The 17,493-nt window shown below is 29.6% G+C and overlaps 4 protein-coding genes across 5 annotated transcripts in view; 2 read left to right on the top strand and 2 right to left on the bottom strand.

Moving 5' to 3' along the window:
- LOC111680958 (transient receptor potential protein) overlaps positions 1–16 on the top strand; it is an 8,017-nt gene extending 8,001 nt beyond the window's left edge. Inside the window, exon 17 of the mRNA XM_023442672.2 lies at positions 7–16. Coding sequence (XP_023298440.2) covers positions 7–16 — 10 coding nt within the window. The remainder of the gene's footprint in view (positions 1–6) is intronic.
- A 255-nt stretch (positions 17–271) lies between these two features.
- Positions 272–2,945, top strand: LOC111680984 (cardio acceleratory peptide 2b). The gene is made up of 4 exons (XM_046950017.1): positions 272–302; positions 629–664; positions 1,606–1,803; positions 1,900–2,945. Exons 1-4 carry the CDS (start codon positions 272–274, stop codon positions 2,127–2,129), a joined length of 495 nt encoding a protein of 164 aa, XP_046805973.1. The 3' UTR covers positions 2,130–2,945.
- A 590-nt stretch (positions 2,946–3,535) lies between these two features.
- On the bottom strand, positions 3,536–9,506 carry LOC111680996. 2 transcript variants are annotated; one of them, XM_046950142.1, is made up of 10 exons: positions 8,880–9,506; positions 6,979–7,166; positions 6,589–6,800; positions 6,423–6,529; positions 5,905–6,364; positions 5,675–5,832; positions 5,415–5,616; positions 4,292–5,337; positions 3,967–4,189; positions 3,536–3,903 (listed from the first exon to the last, which is right to left on the bottom strand). In XM_046950142.1, the coding sequence occupies exons 1-10, from the start codon at positions 8,992–8,994 to the stop codon at positions 3,600–3,602; spliced, it is 3,015 nt and encodes a 1,004-aa protein (XP_046806098.1). In that variant the 5' UTR covers positions 8,995–9,506; the 3' UTR covers positions 3,536–3,599. The 2 variants fall into 2 exon arrangements, with proteins under 2 accessions (XP_046806098.1, XP_046806099.1); XM_046950143.1 differs by having other exon boundaries at positions 3,967–4,186.
- A 3,639-nt stretch (positions 9,507–13,145) lies between these two features.
- On the bottom strand, positions 13,146–15,088 carry LOC111680995 (endocuticle structural glycoprotein SgAbd-9-like). Its single transcript, XM_023442713.2, has 3 exons — positions 15,033–15,088; positions 13,804–13,934; positions 13,146–13,717 (listed from the first exon to the last, which is right to left on the bottom strand). Exons 1-3 carry the CDS (start codon positions 15,048–15,050, stop codon positions 13,492–13,494), a joined length of 375 nt encoding a protein of 124 aa, XP_023298481.2. The 5' UTR covers positions 15,051–15,088; the 3' UTR covers positions 13,146–13,491.
- Positions 15,089–17,493: the final 2,405 nt, after the last annotated feature.

The following is a 17,493-nucleotide window of genomic DNA, read 5'->3' as shown; positions in this document are numbered from 1 at the left end:
CGGGAGATATTACTAAAATGACGAAAATAATGTTGCTAAAAAGAACAGAAAAAAAATTAATTATAATGTTAACCTAATAACTAACAACTTAATACAATTAACTTCTTTTATTTTTAGTACTTTTTCTAACAAAAGTAGAAAAATATTAAAATACTGCAAAAACAATAGGGAAGTTGAACTTTATTTTGCCCGGGTAAACGTATTTATACATGAATGAATATAAAAATAAATTAAAACAATTTACCTTGTAATAATGGCAAAATAAGCTACAATGTCCCTTAACAGAGATATTGTGAAATTATGTAAATTTCTTTTAAACTTAGGAGGCAAAAAAGATTTGAGATTGTTGTTTTTTTTAAATTCTTTACAACATTTAACTGCAAGAAGTCTTTGTATGTATAAAAACCCATAGAGTTGTTTAAATATGTTTGTGTGTATGTATTAGTATATTGTGGAGGTGGATATTGTGCATAAATTATTGGCCTAAGGAGCGATTGATTGCCATGGCTTAATAGTCCATCATAGAATAAAGTACAAACATCAATGGATTAATTTATACATATGTTTTATTATGTTATTTATACTGTTTGATTTTTCTTCATTTTTGTTTTTTTTTTATTTTTTTAAGTTCATGGTTCCTGGAAATACTCTCCTCGGGAGAATGGTAAGATATATGTGATTATTTTAGTTGTTTTGTTTTAATGGTGAAGCTTGACAGTCAAACAATTTATGTTGTCATATTAAATTTTACACCACATAGAATCAAGTTACTTTATTTTAAATTTTAAGCAAACATTTTTGAATTCTTTAACTAACATTACAGTTATTTATTATAATCATCATCTAGGAGTAAATACATTTGTTATGATGTACACATGTCAATGTGATTCGTTTGAATGATAATTGTAAATTTTAATATCCCATTGTAACCGGATACTTATGTCGAATACATTACCGTGTCTTTAAAAATCGTAATGATCGAGCGGTAACTGAACCTATTCCACGGCCATAATTGACTTAATCTCTTTATTCTTTTTTCTTACTTAAATGAGGATCGGTCCATATTTGAACCTGCTCCCAAAAAGGTCTACATCCCACTATCCTTTGTTTATTAATACAAACAAAATAAGTTTTTATCTATAACAAGTTGTTTTAACATTTTGCTACTAATGTTCATTTTTATGTGTTAAAATGTATTTTTTTTTTTTGCATTAAGCTCATAAAACATTCATTTACTTATTCCTTTACACTCCTTTTAAACTTTCTAAATAAACACTGACCAAAATCTTTACATTTTCCAGCAATTACTTTACAATTTTTTTGACAAATATATTTTATCTTTAATAAGTCCCCAGAGTTAAATCAATTTTTTAATGGTTAAATTCAATCTAGAAATGCTAATAATACTTCATAAACAAACAACATGTTAAATATTTATGACAACAATTTGTTGCTTTTAAATGTTATTTGGTATTTCGTTTTTAAATGAACCACCGTTACAATTTCATTTGAATATTTGTACACAAATACATACATAATTTAAAATAAGTATTTTCATTGTTTTGTGTGTTTTTTTTTCACTTGGTTTTCTTTTATTTTCTATAGAATTAGAGCAAACCAAAAATCGTCGTGGTGGTGGCGGTTCATCTGGACTTTTTGCCTTTCCCCGTGTTGGTCGCAGTGATCCCAGTTTAAACATCAATAACTTACATAACCCAGATGTGGCTGCTGACAATGCAGCAGCAGCCGCCGCTGCTGCTCTAGATGTTTTATATCCTTCATCATCGTTTGAGGAGTATGAAGGTATGTAACGTCTTGTAGACAGATAGTCTTATGTTATTTGCTAAACCTAAAACAACAATATGTGGAATATATTAACCCTTACTTGTGTTACTTTAGAATACCCCAAGTCTGATGTTAAACGCGGCGGTTTGATTGCCTATCCCCGCATTGGTCGCAGTGATGCTGATGTACGCAAATGGGCAAGACTCATGGCCTTGCAGCAGGCCCTGGATAAACGTACCGGACCTAGCGCCACTACCGGTGTATGGTTTGGTCCCCGTTTGGGTAAACGTAGTGTAGATAATCAACAATATGAAAAAACTTCAGGTCAAAAAGAGGAATATTAATTTATTACGACATCTATGCAAAAGACGACCCGACCCCTTGGCTATGCTCAATATTGACTTGATTTCTCACCAACCGAACTTAATTTTCGAAATATATACACAAACAAATTAAAATAATATATACATACTTTTAGTTAAATAATAAAAAAGACTATTATCTAATATCTTAATGCTATAAAAAAACCTCCTATTCTAATACATAAATTTATTTTGAAATCATTTACACTAACGTGTAGTGTGTTATTTGCAAAGAGATCAATTTTTGAATTTTATTTTTTATTGTAAAAAAACTTATAGATGTATAATTAAGCCTTATATTATAAAAAAAAAACTCCAAAATAATATAAAAATAATAATTTTAAATGGGCTGGTGTAGGCTTTCATTTTATATCATTTTCATGGTATTTTATGAAAGTCTTAAAAAACATTTAATTACGTTTATTATATATTATAAAAAAAATTGTAAAAAAAAAACATAAAATGTGTAAATATTTTTTAATATAATTGTATGTCTATCCGTACTATTTTGCATACAAGTGATATTGTTATTTTATTGAATTTAGTTTATTTGCAATGTAAAAATATTTATAAAATAAAATGCCGCACATTAAAATAAAATAAGAAAAGAAAATTAATTAAATAAAGCAAATGCTCCAAGTAAATAGATATTGTCTACTATTTAAGGTACGTTCACTACGTTATCTGCTATTTAAGCTACGTTCGCACTTCAAATATTTAAAAATTTACAGTTATTATAATAAATAATATTTAACAATAATTACTTTGTTTTTGTCAAATATTTGCGAGATGCGAACGTACTTCTACTCTTCAAACTAGAATTATTTTGTACTTGTTTTTTAAGTTAATAATTAATATTAATTAGTTAGTTCGTTAGATAGATAGTTAGTATGTTAGTTAGTTAGTTACTTAGTTAGTTAGTTAGTGAGTTAGTTATTTTTTTAGTTAGTTCGTTAGATAGATATATACTTAGATAGTTAGTTAGTTAGTTAGTTAGTTAGTTAGTTAGTTAGTTAGTTAGTTAGTTAGTTAGTTAGTTAGTTAGTTAGTTAGTTAGTTAGTTAGTTAGTTAGTTAATTAGTTAGTTAGTTAGTTACTTATTTAGTTAGTTAATCAGTTAGTTGAAATTCAGTTCAATAATTCCAAACTTTTTCTGTGTTGCATCAGTTCTGCAACAAACTAATGAACTTTATGAGAGGATACTTAATTTCCAAGAAACTCTATACTTTGTGTTCAAGGATTCTAAAACATCTGCGATCCTAAAGAAAGAAAGGGAAATAGTTTTTTTGCTCGGGACGCCCCTGTATGCCATTAGCGTATGTTGAAAAACATATTTAAATATATTTAAATGCAATAATTAAAATTTTCTTTATACAAATAAGAAAAACTACAATTCAAATAATTTTATTATAAAAATTACACATTTTTTAAATTTGTGACTTGATGACAAAACTACTTGGGATCATTTTGAAATTTTCGCAATTCTTTTTGTATGGCCTCTATAAGGGGTGCTGTAGAAAGGTCGTGCACAGGACGGGTGGCCATATTGGTGCTTTGCAAATCAGCTGGACGATGGAATGGACCAGCACTCATGGGACGAACAAGAGGAGAGTGTGAACCATGAGTACTGCCACCACCGCTACCCCAAGCTCCTAGATTGGGTGAAGGTGGTTGTGTAGAATGATTTGATTTGGTGGTTTTTTCCGGTTGAGCAGTTGAAGGACGATTATCCTGTGCTGAAGACTTAAGATTACAGCTGTTAAAAAAAATATATATTAAAATTTATGAACATATCAAAATATTTGCTTATGAAATTTACTTGGAAGCTCCAGCCGAAGAACCGCGTAATTCACGTTTTGTCGGTTTACGTTGATTGGTGAAATCTCTGTTGGGCAATGGCATAGGTAGATCATCTTGACTGGAATACATTTGCAGAGCGCCCTCTAGTAAGCCTTCATATTGATTGCGCATAGCAGCCGGATCTCTTGAAGGACTATAATAATCCATATTCTTAGGCGTATATACCTTATTATCCTCTTCTTCTATAGATGAATGTTTGGCAAACGATAGAGAAAATTCGAAAACAATAAATTATGTTGGAAGTTAATAAAGAGTTCAGTAACGTTGTCTTCTTTCGTAATTACCATTGTCTAGAATATCATCAGCACTTAAACGTTTCTTATGTCGTTCCCAAACTATGGGACCAACAACTCCCGGATCAGGATTATCACTTTGTGAGGCAAATCGTGAAAACTTTTGTGGCGCTTTAGGTGTAGGAAAACTTTCAATGGTAGCTATTGTTGTGGAGTCTAAGGCATCTCTTGTAGAACGTTTCTTGTTTTTGGACGCAGCTTGATGAACATTTTCAATATTGTCATAGTAGGTGACAAAAACAGGTTCTAAAACACGATTTAAGGGTTCGGGCAAGGTAGTTTTTGGAAATGCTTTTACCGACTGCATGGACAAAAACGAGCCTATGCTGCCAGAATCTGAAGATTTTTCGGCCGGTTGCAATGCTTTAATAATCTCTTTGTTAATAGCTTCTGAATTAGGTTCTGCAGCATCATCTCTGTCGCCGTAAATGGTTTTTTGATGTAGCAATTTGTTACGATGATAATTGTTGTGAGGATTATATGCTTCATTTGTTCTCTCGAAATGGCTATAGGACCGTCTAGCTTCATCATCCGAATAATCTTGTTGACTTTGTACCGGACTAGTTTCCAAAGAGCCTACACGATTTTCAGACAAATAGCGACGTTTTGGTTTATGTTTCCTTGATTTGTCGCGTTTCTTTTCCGAAATCACCGTAGTATATACGGCATCCTCGTGACCTTCAGCTCTGTCGTATTGATTATGTCGTCTTGTTTTATGACGCTCAAACAGATTCTCTGCCTTTTCATCGAGCATTCGTTGAACATCAGCTGTTGGTGGATTAATGGGACAATAAACAGATGAATCGGAAGTATTATCGGAAGATGTTATAGATGTTCGGCGTGTACGTTGTGCTGGTGGTCCTGGAAAATGTATGCGTGGTTCTCGAGCCGAATTACCATTTTCATTTTCAAATGAAAAATTTTGAATGCCAACATCACGTGACTGTGTAGTTGTGCGACCGGTATCTAAGCCTGAGATTGTAGAAGTTGGTCGCGCCGATTGAGTTTCAGATAAGAGCTCATTGCGGCTTGTAGTTCTTTATAGAACGATTATAAATATAATTGAGAGAGATATATAATTTAAAGTTGTTAGCTGTTGTTTCTTTTTTCTTACCTATTAACCTCCTTTTGTTTATGTCTGACATGAGACCGTCCCATTAGAAGCAATGCTATTAGTAGTAACAACAGCAATAATATAGCAATTGAACTAACTATTACCAATATAGGATTATTTTGAATAGAATCTATAAAACCGGAATCGGTACCACTATGAGTAGCTGGAGCTAATGGTGTTGCCTGGGGTTCTCTTAAATATGCTATAAATATAAGTTCAATTTTCAATTAAACAACTAAGATCATTGCTAAACCACTTACGTTCTGCCTTCATAAATATTTCCTTGCCCATTACCGTAGAGACCTCGGACTCACTAACCAGTTTCATATCATTGGCAGCTGTTACAGCTAAGACAGGACGACCATTAACAAACACGGAATATATTAATTCAGTCTGATTGGCTAAAGGTCGCTCATCTCTAGGTGTAATGAAAAAATAAAAACAATTTATTACATTTTGCGCAGTATATATGTTATTTTTATATACCCACATTTTTTCATTGATATCTTCATCATATAATGTGCCACTGACACCAGTCCCTATACTTCCTCTCTCCTGCACATCGTCTGCTGTTAGTTGCGTGACATTATGTATAATAACTCGCACCTGGTCGTCACGAAAGTTTAATTCTGACAATCGTTGCGCTTGCATCAGGGGCAAGGTATGTGTTTTCAGTGCTAAGGGAGTTAATAGCTTTTGAGATTTATCATTTTCTTGTATCAATTCCCAAGGTGCTGCAGTCGCCACTTGTGATAAAATATCAGAAGACTCAGCCTGCATATCTGTTACAGGCGATGGATAATCTAATAAGGTCGTATCTTCAACATTTTCCTCAGACGAAGTCATCAATTCAGAATTTATATTAATTGGATAAGGAGATTGAGAATTTTTATTGAGGGGATCATTATTGACATGCATGTCGATTAGTTCGCTGTCATAATCGGAAGGTTCTGAAATGTTAATATATTATATTTCCAAGTTATATAGTAAGTATTATAAAAAGATTACCTTTAGTTGTAGTCGATTCACTGTGTCTTCTATCCCTGCCAGCCGTTGATATTTCAATTCCTGATATATGTTGAGCACCATTTATGCCTAAATGTCTGGTTTGTTGCCTGTAATTCATTTAGCTTTAAGCATAATTAAGTTCAATTTATTTTGAATCTATGTTTACCTTGTAAAAGCTAAACGATAAAGTCTTGCTAATTTTTCTTCTAATATGGGATTATCTTTTTGTGTATAAAACCCCGACATAACTGTCAATAGCCAGTAACGTCTATCGGTGGCTGAGTAATTTAATGGTGGCATATTAACCCCAGTCCATGTGCCATCTATACCAACGGTACCTTGACCATAGCAATCCAAACAAATGGGAATATCAACTTCCTGTTAAATCAGGCAAAAGAAATATGATATTTTAACTAGGAAGTTAGTTCGGTAGTTAGTTAATTAGTTAGTTAGTTAGTTAGTTAGTTAGTTAGTTAGTTAGTTAGTTAGTTAGTTAGTTGGTTAGTTAGTTAGTTAGTTAGTCAATAAATTTAGATTGAAATTTAGTTGTACTTACATTATTACCATCCACATAAACGGTGGCAACAACCGTTTCCGTCTTAACCACCACATCTTTTCCTTTACTAATGCCCGTATGCACCTTTTTTAAATAATCAGGTGGCCCATCACCGGAACCTGTCCAAAAGAAATCTTCTAAATGAACTTCTTCACGTAATTCCGGATAATCATCGCCCAGGTCATCATCTACTTAAAAACAAAAATATTTCATATTTTCTTAATATATATACAAATCACCTGTAGATAGTAAAATTAAATTATCTAGTTGTATATATGTTACTATAGAAATAATTGTTGTAAATTTTTTGTGCTTTATTTTGCAGACATTGTTTATTGACAAATCATATCTATTTGTTATATTTGTTACCAACGTTATACAAATAGTTTTTCTTTTTTACATACAACTATTTTTTTATTCATTTTTTATTGTGCTAAAAAGGTTTGTTTGATCAATTTAGTAAATGAGGTCTTAATAGGACTGAAGATTATCTGCAATTCATGGATTGAGTTATTAATTAAAATATGTTTAAATTGTATTTATTTAAACGAATTTTAACTAAGTTCATATATTATTATTTTCGCAAAAAATATTCTGTAAGTAATATTTTCAAAATTAATCACTCACGCATAACAATTTTTACGAGGTCAAACCAAGGAAAAGTTATCTATATAAAATATCACAATGAAAAGATCACAATAAAACACGTACAAAAATTTATGGTCAGCATTAAACCAATGAGGTTTTTTACCAAACGATTTGTGTTCGAATTTTGAATACATTTATTTTGAATTTCGATTAAATTTAACACCCTTATTACAATCGTCATGTCAAAACATAAATACTCCAATTGTGAAAATTGAAAAAAATCTATGATCAGTATTTTATATCAATAACACCGACACAAAGTGAAATTTCGATTTGTATGGGTGATACACGAAAAAATGATTGACTTAAACTATAATTTTGATTCCTTCGAACAGATTAAGATAACTGTCACAAATACCACAACAAAGGCATAATATTCATCCCAATATGGATAGTGCAACAACTACAATTATTGCCAATTGTTTCTGACCAATCATACTCGGATCAGATACTTTGAATCAAATGACAAAATGCAAAATTACTTTTTTATATGAAAAACATATTCCCGTTTTTGACTACTAAATACTTTTTTATTTTTATTTGAACAATTTTTTTCTTCATAATTATGAATTTGACTTAATCTTATAAGGCCATGTGATTTTATTAATTAAACTTTATTTGTTGTTGTGCTCCTTTTTCGATTAGTAGAGTATATACGTAAATCAAGTTAATAAAAGTTATACAGAAACAACTTATGCTATGAAGAAATTACTAAATTTAAGCGAAAAAAAATTTCAAAATATATGACCAATTACATATTTTTATATATCAAGATTTTGGTATTAGATGTGTACAAAATAATTTTATTTTGTTATAACATCCATAGACATTACGACAAATGTACAATTTTTAAAGCAATAAATTAAAGTCCTATTTTTTAAATTTTTGGCTTTCCGATTATTGGAACAAGTTTCCATCATCTCATTTGATTAAAATGTAATATCAATAAGTTTAGACTTTGCGATTTCTGGAACGAGTTTCAATCCGCCGATTTGATGAAAATGTCACATCAATAAATTTTATGCTACGTATACACGGTTGTTAGATCTTACAACGTTAGCTGTAAAATGTCTAATAATTTTTAGGTTTAGGTAATGTTTTTTCTGACAACGTTGTAAAAGAAAATTTGTAAGTTCAGAAGAACTACTAGACTTTTTCTGAACATTTTACTGACAACGTTGTAAGATCTGACAACAGACATATCTCAGTTAAATCAACATTTTTGTACACCTCTAATATAGTGTTCAACGTACCATGACTTATCTGTATCAGCGGCAAACCAACTTCCACGGCGTGACAAATATTAGAGAATTTCAATATTATTCCACAAATAACAATTAAAGTGTTCACACAATTTTCGGAAATCATTACAATTGTTTGGACATAGAACGTAAAAAAAGCCCAAAAAATAACGCTTTATTTATTAAAGGTTACTACATATGTATATAATTTTTATTCAACTCAATTCCAAAATTCTATTGACGTCAAAAACATTTATAATGACATGAAGTGTTGGTGTAAATGTTTGTAATTTGTTTCCTCAACTTAATTGTCATAATGTACTCGTGTGAATAGTAGTGGTATTATAAACTTTTTCACAACTTGTTAAAAGAAAATTTTCAAAAAGAATTTTTTAATGCATATTATTTTCAAAACTGTAAGTCACTTTTATATTAAAAACAGAACACTTATTTGCACAAAGTTGCACAATAACTTTAAAAGTTTTATCACACGAACGAAAATGAGTTAATTTTTTAATACTTTGGTTTAAAACTATTTTTTTTTAATTTTTTTATTGCACCAAAAATTTCACATTCTTATGAAACATATATTATCCGTTTTAAGTTTCATTTAAGTTTTTTTCTAACTCTCTCCGCCAAATGTTGTTCGAAAACTGTTTGGCTCAATCATTCATTGGTGCCCCTTTAGTTCGTTAGTTGTTTATTTGGTGGCATATTATTATTGTTCGTTGATGGTGGTAGTTTATTAATTTCCCTATAGTCTGACTTCCTCTTTGTATAAACAATAAGTTTTTCGCTCTTATTGTTTGGTTTAGAAAATTTCTCTGTTTGGGCCGTATTTAGTGTGGTCAGTTACCTGTGGCAACGATACTACAATATTTTGAAAATTTGTACAAAAAACAAAACATGCTTGCAAATAAACAACAATATCTATTGTTTAAATTGTAAACCCATCTGAGGAGTGTGTGTTTTTTACAAACTACTACCTCAGTTTGTTTACAATATTTTTTTTTTTGTTTTTTGTTCTCGTACCCTTACATAGTTAGTTCAAGTTCTTTGTAAAGTATTTTGCAAATTTCATTATGACTCTGTTATCGTTTTATTTCCGCCAAAATGTGATTTTTTTATTTGATTTAAATTAAAACGAAATTAGTGATTACTACTAAGAACGACTATTGTTACAGTGTATGACATCAAATGTTTAAGAATGTTGCTGTTTTCCACAAAACTTAAAATTTAGCTCATTTTATGATATTATTTCTAAAATGTTTGTCCTGACGTCAATATAGCTATATTAATAAATAAAAATATCCTTTTTATGATTTTTATCATATTGCTTCCAAAGGAACGACAATTAGTATTGGTATCTCTCCTTGAGAGACGCTCGAAGGTAATAGAATTTTTAAATTTTTTCGGAAAACAAACTTTAATTTAAGTAACTTTTTATCCTTTGATATACTAAATGCTAGTAGTGAGAAACTGTATCATAGAATCAATTAAGCTTTAGTTTTAGTTGGCAACATTGACGGGGCACCCTAAGGTATATTTTTTGGTACCGTCTAATAATCGTAAACAGATCATTTTTGTGCTTGAAATAACTCTTTTCACAAACGAAATATTTTATTTAATAAATTAACATTTTTATGAAATTTTTAAATTAACAGATTTCTTACAGCAAATCAACAGTGCCATCTAACGGTTGCTAGTAGCCTACTATTTGCTGCTGTTACTAAAATAAATAACGTTTTTCTTTAACAGTGCATTTCATTTTTTCTAATAATAACAGAAGTGGCAATAAAAAGAGGTAAAGTATATTTATTGTCAGCCAAACGGACGGACCTATAAAGTGAGTCGTAAGGTTCTAGACTTCACATATGGCTATATTCAGATAAAGAAGGGTTTCTAAAAGAGACATATATATACTGGGACGAAAATTACAAAAGAGTTATTTCCGGTTGGTTATCGAATTATTTTGTTATTTTTTTATGATTTTTTTAAAAGTTTCCAAAACGATTAATAAAGTTAACAATTTTGGCGGATTATCATTAATGTTTGTAATGTTACGTCAGTATAAAAGGGTTCCCAGCAAAATTTACATTTAAAAGAAAGTTGTTAAAATACATAAATTTACTTATTTAATAAAATTTTACGCCAATATTTTAGTACGGGGATGACATTGGAAGCAACTACTTACCATGGTCGCTAATAGGGTTCGGCTGAAAAATAAGTACTTATGGTTTACATTTGTTCAATTCACAATCGGTGTTTTACGGTTGTATGGTAGTATGTCGTAATTTTTTATTAGTTTTTTTGTTTCAATAAATTTTATTTGATACGATATCTATTAGTATCGTATCAAAATCGTATGTATTATTTGACGATATGTATTAGTCATTAAAAAGTAAGTTGTTGATTAAATAAAAGTCATTACAATGAAAATATTATAAAAATATTGAAAACAACCCAGAAAAAACTAGGTTATGACTTTCTATTGTAATTACTTACCTTTTTGATGATTTGATTTACATATAAGTAGTCAAATGAGGTCTTACTAATAATGTATTATGTAAATAAGTTCTAATTCATTAGTCCTCTTGTCTGTGAACTTATATAAGTAGCTGAGAATATTTTTATTATTTTAAAAATGTTAATTTTAATGTATTTAATTCTATTTAACTCGTTTTATAATCATTGCTCTTATATGCTGTCATTTAATTTCCTCTGAAAGTTTATTTAATTTATAAGTGTGCCAATAAAACAAACTGATTGTTAAATGTCAAATAAGAATGTTAGTAAATTATGCAAAAAGTGATATAAATAATTGTTATTGTTAAATATGTATATAATTAACTTAGCGGCAACAAAGATATAAATTACTAAATAAATCAATACACAGTTTTATTGAAACTAATTGAATATATATTTATAATTTATATATGATATGTACTTACTCAAGAAAAAAAACTTTTCAATGTTTACTACATACCACCTTCATAACTGAGAAGGAGTGTGGTAATGTCTTACAAATAGGTGTTACCGTAAGTAATTACTTTTTAATAATAAAATTTTGTTTTAAAATGTTGTGTGTTTCAAGAACAAACAAAAAAATTGTCAAAACTAAAAGTACACGCATTGGACATTTCCTCATAGTTTTTTTTTTTTAATTTAAACCAAATTATATATTTAAATTCTTTTTTGCATGCGATTAGTACTTATCTAGCTACCTACTTATCACCAAGCATCGCAAGTAGCTGTATTCGATGTCACCATGTTAATTTATTATCTCTATCAATTCCATAAGTCGTTTTCCAAAACCAAATTCTTATAGAATCAATTGTTTTTGACATTAAGAATATATATAATATCGAATCTACAACTTGAATCAGTAGTATTTTTTTGTTGAAAAATAAATAATTTTGTAAACGGATTCCTACCCAGTAAAAACTTTCATTACCATGTAAGAGGTTAAAATGCTAAAATTTACTTATACAATAGCATTTTAAGTTATTATTTTAACACGGTGATGTCATTGGAGGCAAGTATTTACCACAAACGATTACAAGTAATTAGAAAAAGTTGTCACTGTAAATCGCATGAAAAAACGTATACAGCTTCTATATCTTTACTGGCAAGATGGTTAATGAATTAGAAAGTATTTATATCATACATTAATATTAAAACCTTATTAGACTACTTCTATGTAATCCAGGCGATATCGAGTAGTCATTGAAATGTATGTTGTTAAGTAAGTAATTACAATTGAAAGCCATTACCTAGTTTTTGCTGGGTATTCTATGAAATGAACAAAAGGCTAAGTAAGAACCATTTCTCTAGAACCGGATATGATATGATATCAGTGACTGAATCAGAAAACATATCTACAGTCGCTGACAAAATTATGTTTATTATTAAAGATTTTTTACTTATTTCTATTACAATATTTATCTTACTTTGTGTGACAATGATGACGCTGCTTTTTAAATAATCACGAAAAACTAATCATACGTCAACTAATTTGTCAAAAACGCACGTCAATGTTCACGAATTTTGCAATAAGCAAATACAACTACAGAATATTTTGTAAAAAATAATTGGCAAATTTCAAATGATTATGTAAATTATTAATTTTGATATTTGAATTTGAATACTAGTGATCACTTCTACTATGCTTCTATTAAACTTGGTAGTCATGCTAAAATTAAAGAAAAATGTAATTTTATTATAAAAAAAAACAAATAGCAATTGAATAAACGAATAAGAAAAAATCTGAACTTGAACTTTCAATACACATGATTTAATGGCAAATAAATAGTAAGAGTATCATAAAGATTTAAATAAAGATATTATATTAACATAATTATAATTTATAATGTGGTTACGAACATTTTACAGGTGATATGGTGTGGTCTTCGTGTCAGTTAAGAGTTATGAAATAAATGCTAATTACATACATATAAGTACATATATACACACATACATAAGTTTTTTGTGTTTCTTTATAATTATATTTTATAAATAATTTATAAAAAAATTAACAATTACCCCAAAATATTCTCATAAAAATATCATAACCTTATATGTGTATGGTGAAAAGTATAAAAACTTATATATTTTTGATCAGCTGTTAACCAGCCATTGACTTCAGTGTATTAGCACTCAATTTACGATTTTTAAGCATATAACGAGGCTTATAACCATCCTTATCGGCGGTATACATAGTGACAGTGTCGGTATCAGTTTTCTCATCGTACACTGAATAGGTGCCCATAACCACTAGTTCTTCTTCGGGTGTACCGGGGTTAATAATCATACCCACTTCTTCACGTCTGCTGCCATCAGGTTCTTCTAAACTGGGAAGTTTTATATTGAATGTTAAAATCAGATTTAAAAATTTTCTTTTAGAATGATTATAAATTTCTAAAATAAAAAAACTTACTTTAGACGATAACCCTCTTTGGTGGGCATAAGTTGATATTTCTCTTGTAAAATGGTGGGTATAAATATGGCGTCCAACAAACCGCCAAAAGTGGTTCCCGAAAGAATTGTCATTAAGACGCTTAAGAAAATCTAGAATAAAAAATGTATAATGTTACATTTTAGTCAAAAGCCCCAAAAAATATAAATCGTTTTAACTTTGTTAAAATATAATTAACTTAAAATGACTTGAAAAATCGTAAAAACCACACTAAATTGAAAATAAGCTAATTTTGCAAACAGTTTTAAAATCCTTTAGAAATTATTATTTTTTCACGAAGTTTTGTAAATTTGTTGAAATACATTTAGAATGAAAACTGATTTTGATCTGTAATTTTGACATTTTTGATTATTAGTCCTATTTGATTTTATGAAAATATGAGTGATATTTTCTCAAAATCTAACTTTTGGTCGAAAACCTACAACGCGTATAAATGTATTAAACAGGTCTGTATAAGTTATTTGTAGTTTGGGAAGATTTCAAAGTGCTTTACGTGAACATTTGCCGGAAGGACTAATTTCCAGGTGGTCTTTTGCATGCACAGGGTAAGCTTTTTAACGACTCCATTGTGTATCTTACAAACACTTTGAACAAGTACTTTAACTATCTAATCCCTGACGATTGCTGTCCCGATGCTTAACTTCCAAGATGAAACATCACTTATGTTTACGACTCTGTATAATCTGCGGAAGCATCTATAGACATAATCGGTAGACTGAAACGCGAATTCATCAATTAACCCGAGGACTTGTTCTTACTCATAGAAAACAATCAGCACATTTTTTAATCATCACCCACACTCATCATATAAGGAAGGAAAGGCCTACTTTTACATCCATCCTATATCATACACATTTGGCACCAACACTTCTTCATAGCGTTCGGTTTTCTCGTTGGCAACACAGAATTTATCCAGTATAAAAGAATCTCTATATCTCTTTATTATAAATTTGTAAAACAACATTATTATTCACTACGCTTTAATACAATTGTAAGGAATGCAATTATATACTTTAAATTAAATTAATTAACAATAACATTGAGGATTGAAAAAATTTATATATATTTTTTAATTTAATTTAATAAAAAAACTTCCAGTAGCGATCACTTTAGAAATAATATTATTCCATTATATTTTATTTGTATATTTTTCTAATTATTTCCTTAACGAAGTTTTCTTAACAACTCACCAATTTAACAGGTGTCATTTTTCTATTGCTTATTTTTAAATATTGTTGATTAAATGTGTCTGATTGTTTTAACAACACAATGAAGACTAATTTCTTAAGAATAGTAAGACTTTAAACAATAGTTTGAAAACTGCATTTCCTTACAACTTCTTATCTTAACGAAGACTCTTAAAGTGTATTTTGTAAAAAAAAACTACACAGATTTTACTAATATTATGTTTAAATGCTGTTGACATTTTTGTATTAAACAGTGGAATAATGAAATTAATTTTTTTTTTATTATTCACTGTCACTACAATGACAGTTATTAAAAAAAAAATAACAATAATGATGAATAGTGTCGGAAACATTAAAATGCTGAATATATCTGATTATGGAGGGAGTAATTTTTCGTTGTAAAACGAACATTTAGTCTATAGTCCAGTTTATAGTCAAGTCTACGGTGTAGTATTTAGACTAGTATATATTTTAACCTATAGTCTTGGCAAATTTCTAGTCTATAGTGTAATATACAGTTTAATCTAGATTTTAGTTTAGTACAGACTAGTCTATAGTTTAGTCTATAGTCTAGTCTATAGTCTAGTCATTAGTCAAGTCTATAGTCTAGTCTATAGTATTGTTTATAGTCTAATCTATAGTCTAGTCTATAGTCTAGTCTATAGTCTAGTCTATAGTCTAGTCTATAGTCTAGTCTACAGTCTAGTCTATAGTCTAGTCTACAGTCTAGTCTATAGTCTAGTCTATAGTCTAGTCATTAGTCAAGTCTATAGTCTAGTCATTAGTCAAGTCTATAGTCTAGTCTATAGTATTGTTTATAGTCTAATCTATAGTATTGTTTATAGTCTAATCTATAGTCTAGTCTATAGTCTAGTCTATAGTCTAGTCTATAGTCTAGTCTATAGTCTAGTCTATAGTCTAGTCTATAGTCTAGTCTATAGTCTAGTCTATAGTCTAGTCTATAGTCTAGTCTATAGTCTAGTCTATAGTCTAGTCTATAGTCTAGTCTATAGTCTAGTCTATAGTCTAGTCTATAGTCTAGTCTATAGTCTAGTCTATAGTCTAGTCTATAGTCTAGTCTATAGTCTAGTCTATAGTCTAGTCTATAGTCTAGTCTATAGTCTAGTCTATAGTCTAGTCTATAGTCTAGTCTATAGTCTAGTCTATAGTCTAGTCTATAGTCTAGTCTATAGTCTAGTTATAGTCTAGTCTATAGTCTAGTCTATAGTCTAGTCTATAGTCTAGTCTATAGTCTAGTCTATAGTCTAGTCTACAGTCTAGTCTATAGTCTAGTCTACAGTCTAGTCTATAGTCTAGTCTACAGTCTAGTGTATAGTCTAGTCTAGTCTAGTCTAGTATAGTCTATAGTCTAGTCTATAGTCTAGTCTATAGCCTAGTCTATAGTCTAGTCTATAGTCTAGTCTATAGTCTAGTCTATAGTCTAGTCTATAGTCTAGTCTATAGTCTAGTCTATAATCTAGTCTATAGTCTAGTCTATAGTCTAGTCTATAGTCTAGTCTATAGTCTAGTCTATAGTCTAGTCTATAGTCTAGTCTATAGTCTAGTCTATAGTCTAGTCTATAGTCTAGTCTATAGTCTAGTCTATAGTCCAGTCTATAGACTAGTCTATAGTCTAGTCTATAGACTAGTCTATAGTCTAGTCTATAGTCTAGTCTATAGTCTAGTCTATAGTCTAGTCTATAGTCTAGTCTATAGTCTAGTCTATAGTCTAGTCTATAGTCTAGTCTATAGTCTAGTCTATAGTCTAGTCTATAGTCTAGTCTATAGTCTAGTCTATAGTCTAGTCTATAGTCTAGTCTATAGTCTAGTCTATAGTCTAGTCTATAGTCTAGTCTATAGTCTAGTCTATAGTCTAGTCTATAGTCTAGTCTATAGTCTAGTCTATAGTCTAGTCTATAGTCTAGTCTATAGTCTAGTCTATAGTCTAGTCTATAGTCTAGTCTATAGTCTAGTCTATAGTCTAGTCTATAGTCTAGTCTATAGTCTAGTCTATAGTCTAGTCTATAGTCTAGTCTATAGTCTAGTCTATAGTCTAGTCTATAATCTATAGTCTAGTCTATAGTCTAGTCTATAATCTATAGTCTAGTCTATAGTCTAGACTATAGTTTAGTCTATAGTCTAGTCTATAGTCTAGTCTATAGTCTAGTCATTAGTCAAGTCTATAGTCTAGTCTATAGTATTGTCTATAGTCTAATCTATAGTCTAGTCTATAGTATAGTCTATAGTCTTGTCTATAGTGTAGTCTATAGTCTGGTCTATAGTGTAGTCTGTAGTCTATTCTATAGCATGGTTTATATTCTTGTCTAGTCTATGATCTAGTCTATAGTAAATTTTATAGTCCAGTCTATAGTCTAGTCTTAGGATCGATGTATATTATAAATTACAAATAATTTTATTAGGCGTTTCAGGTATTTTATTTTGATAAATCTTTCACTAATTTTAG

This window comes from Lucilia cuprina, chromosome 4 (genome assembly GCF_022045245.1).
Source record: "Lucilia cuprina isolate Lc7/37 chromosome 4, ASM2204524v1, whole genome shotgun sequence".
NCBI lineage: Eukaryota > Metazoa > Arthropoda > Insecta > Diptera > Calliphoridae > Lucilia > Lucilia cuprina.
Note: the sequence above shows the minus strand (reverse complement) of the source record. Positions and strands in the feature narration are given on the sequence as shown.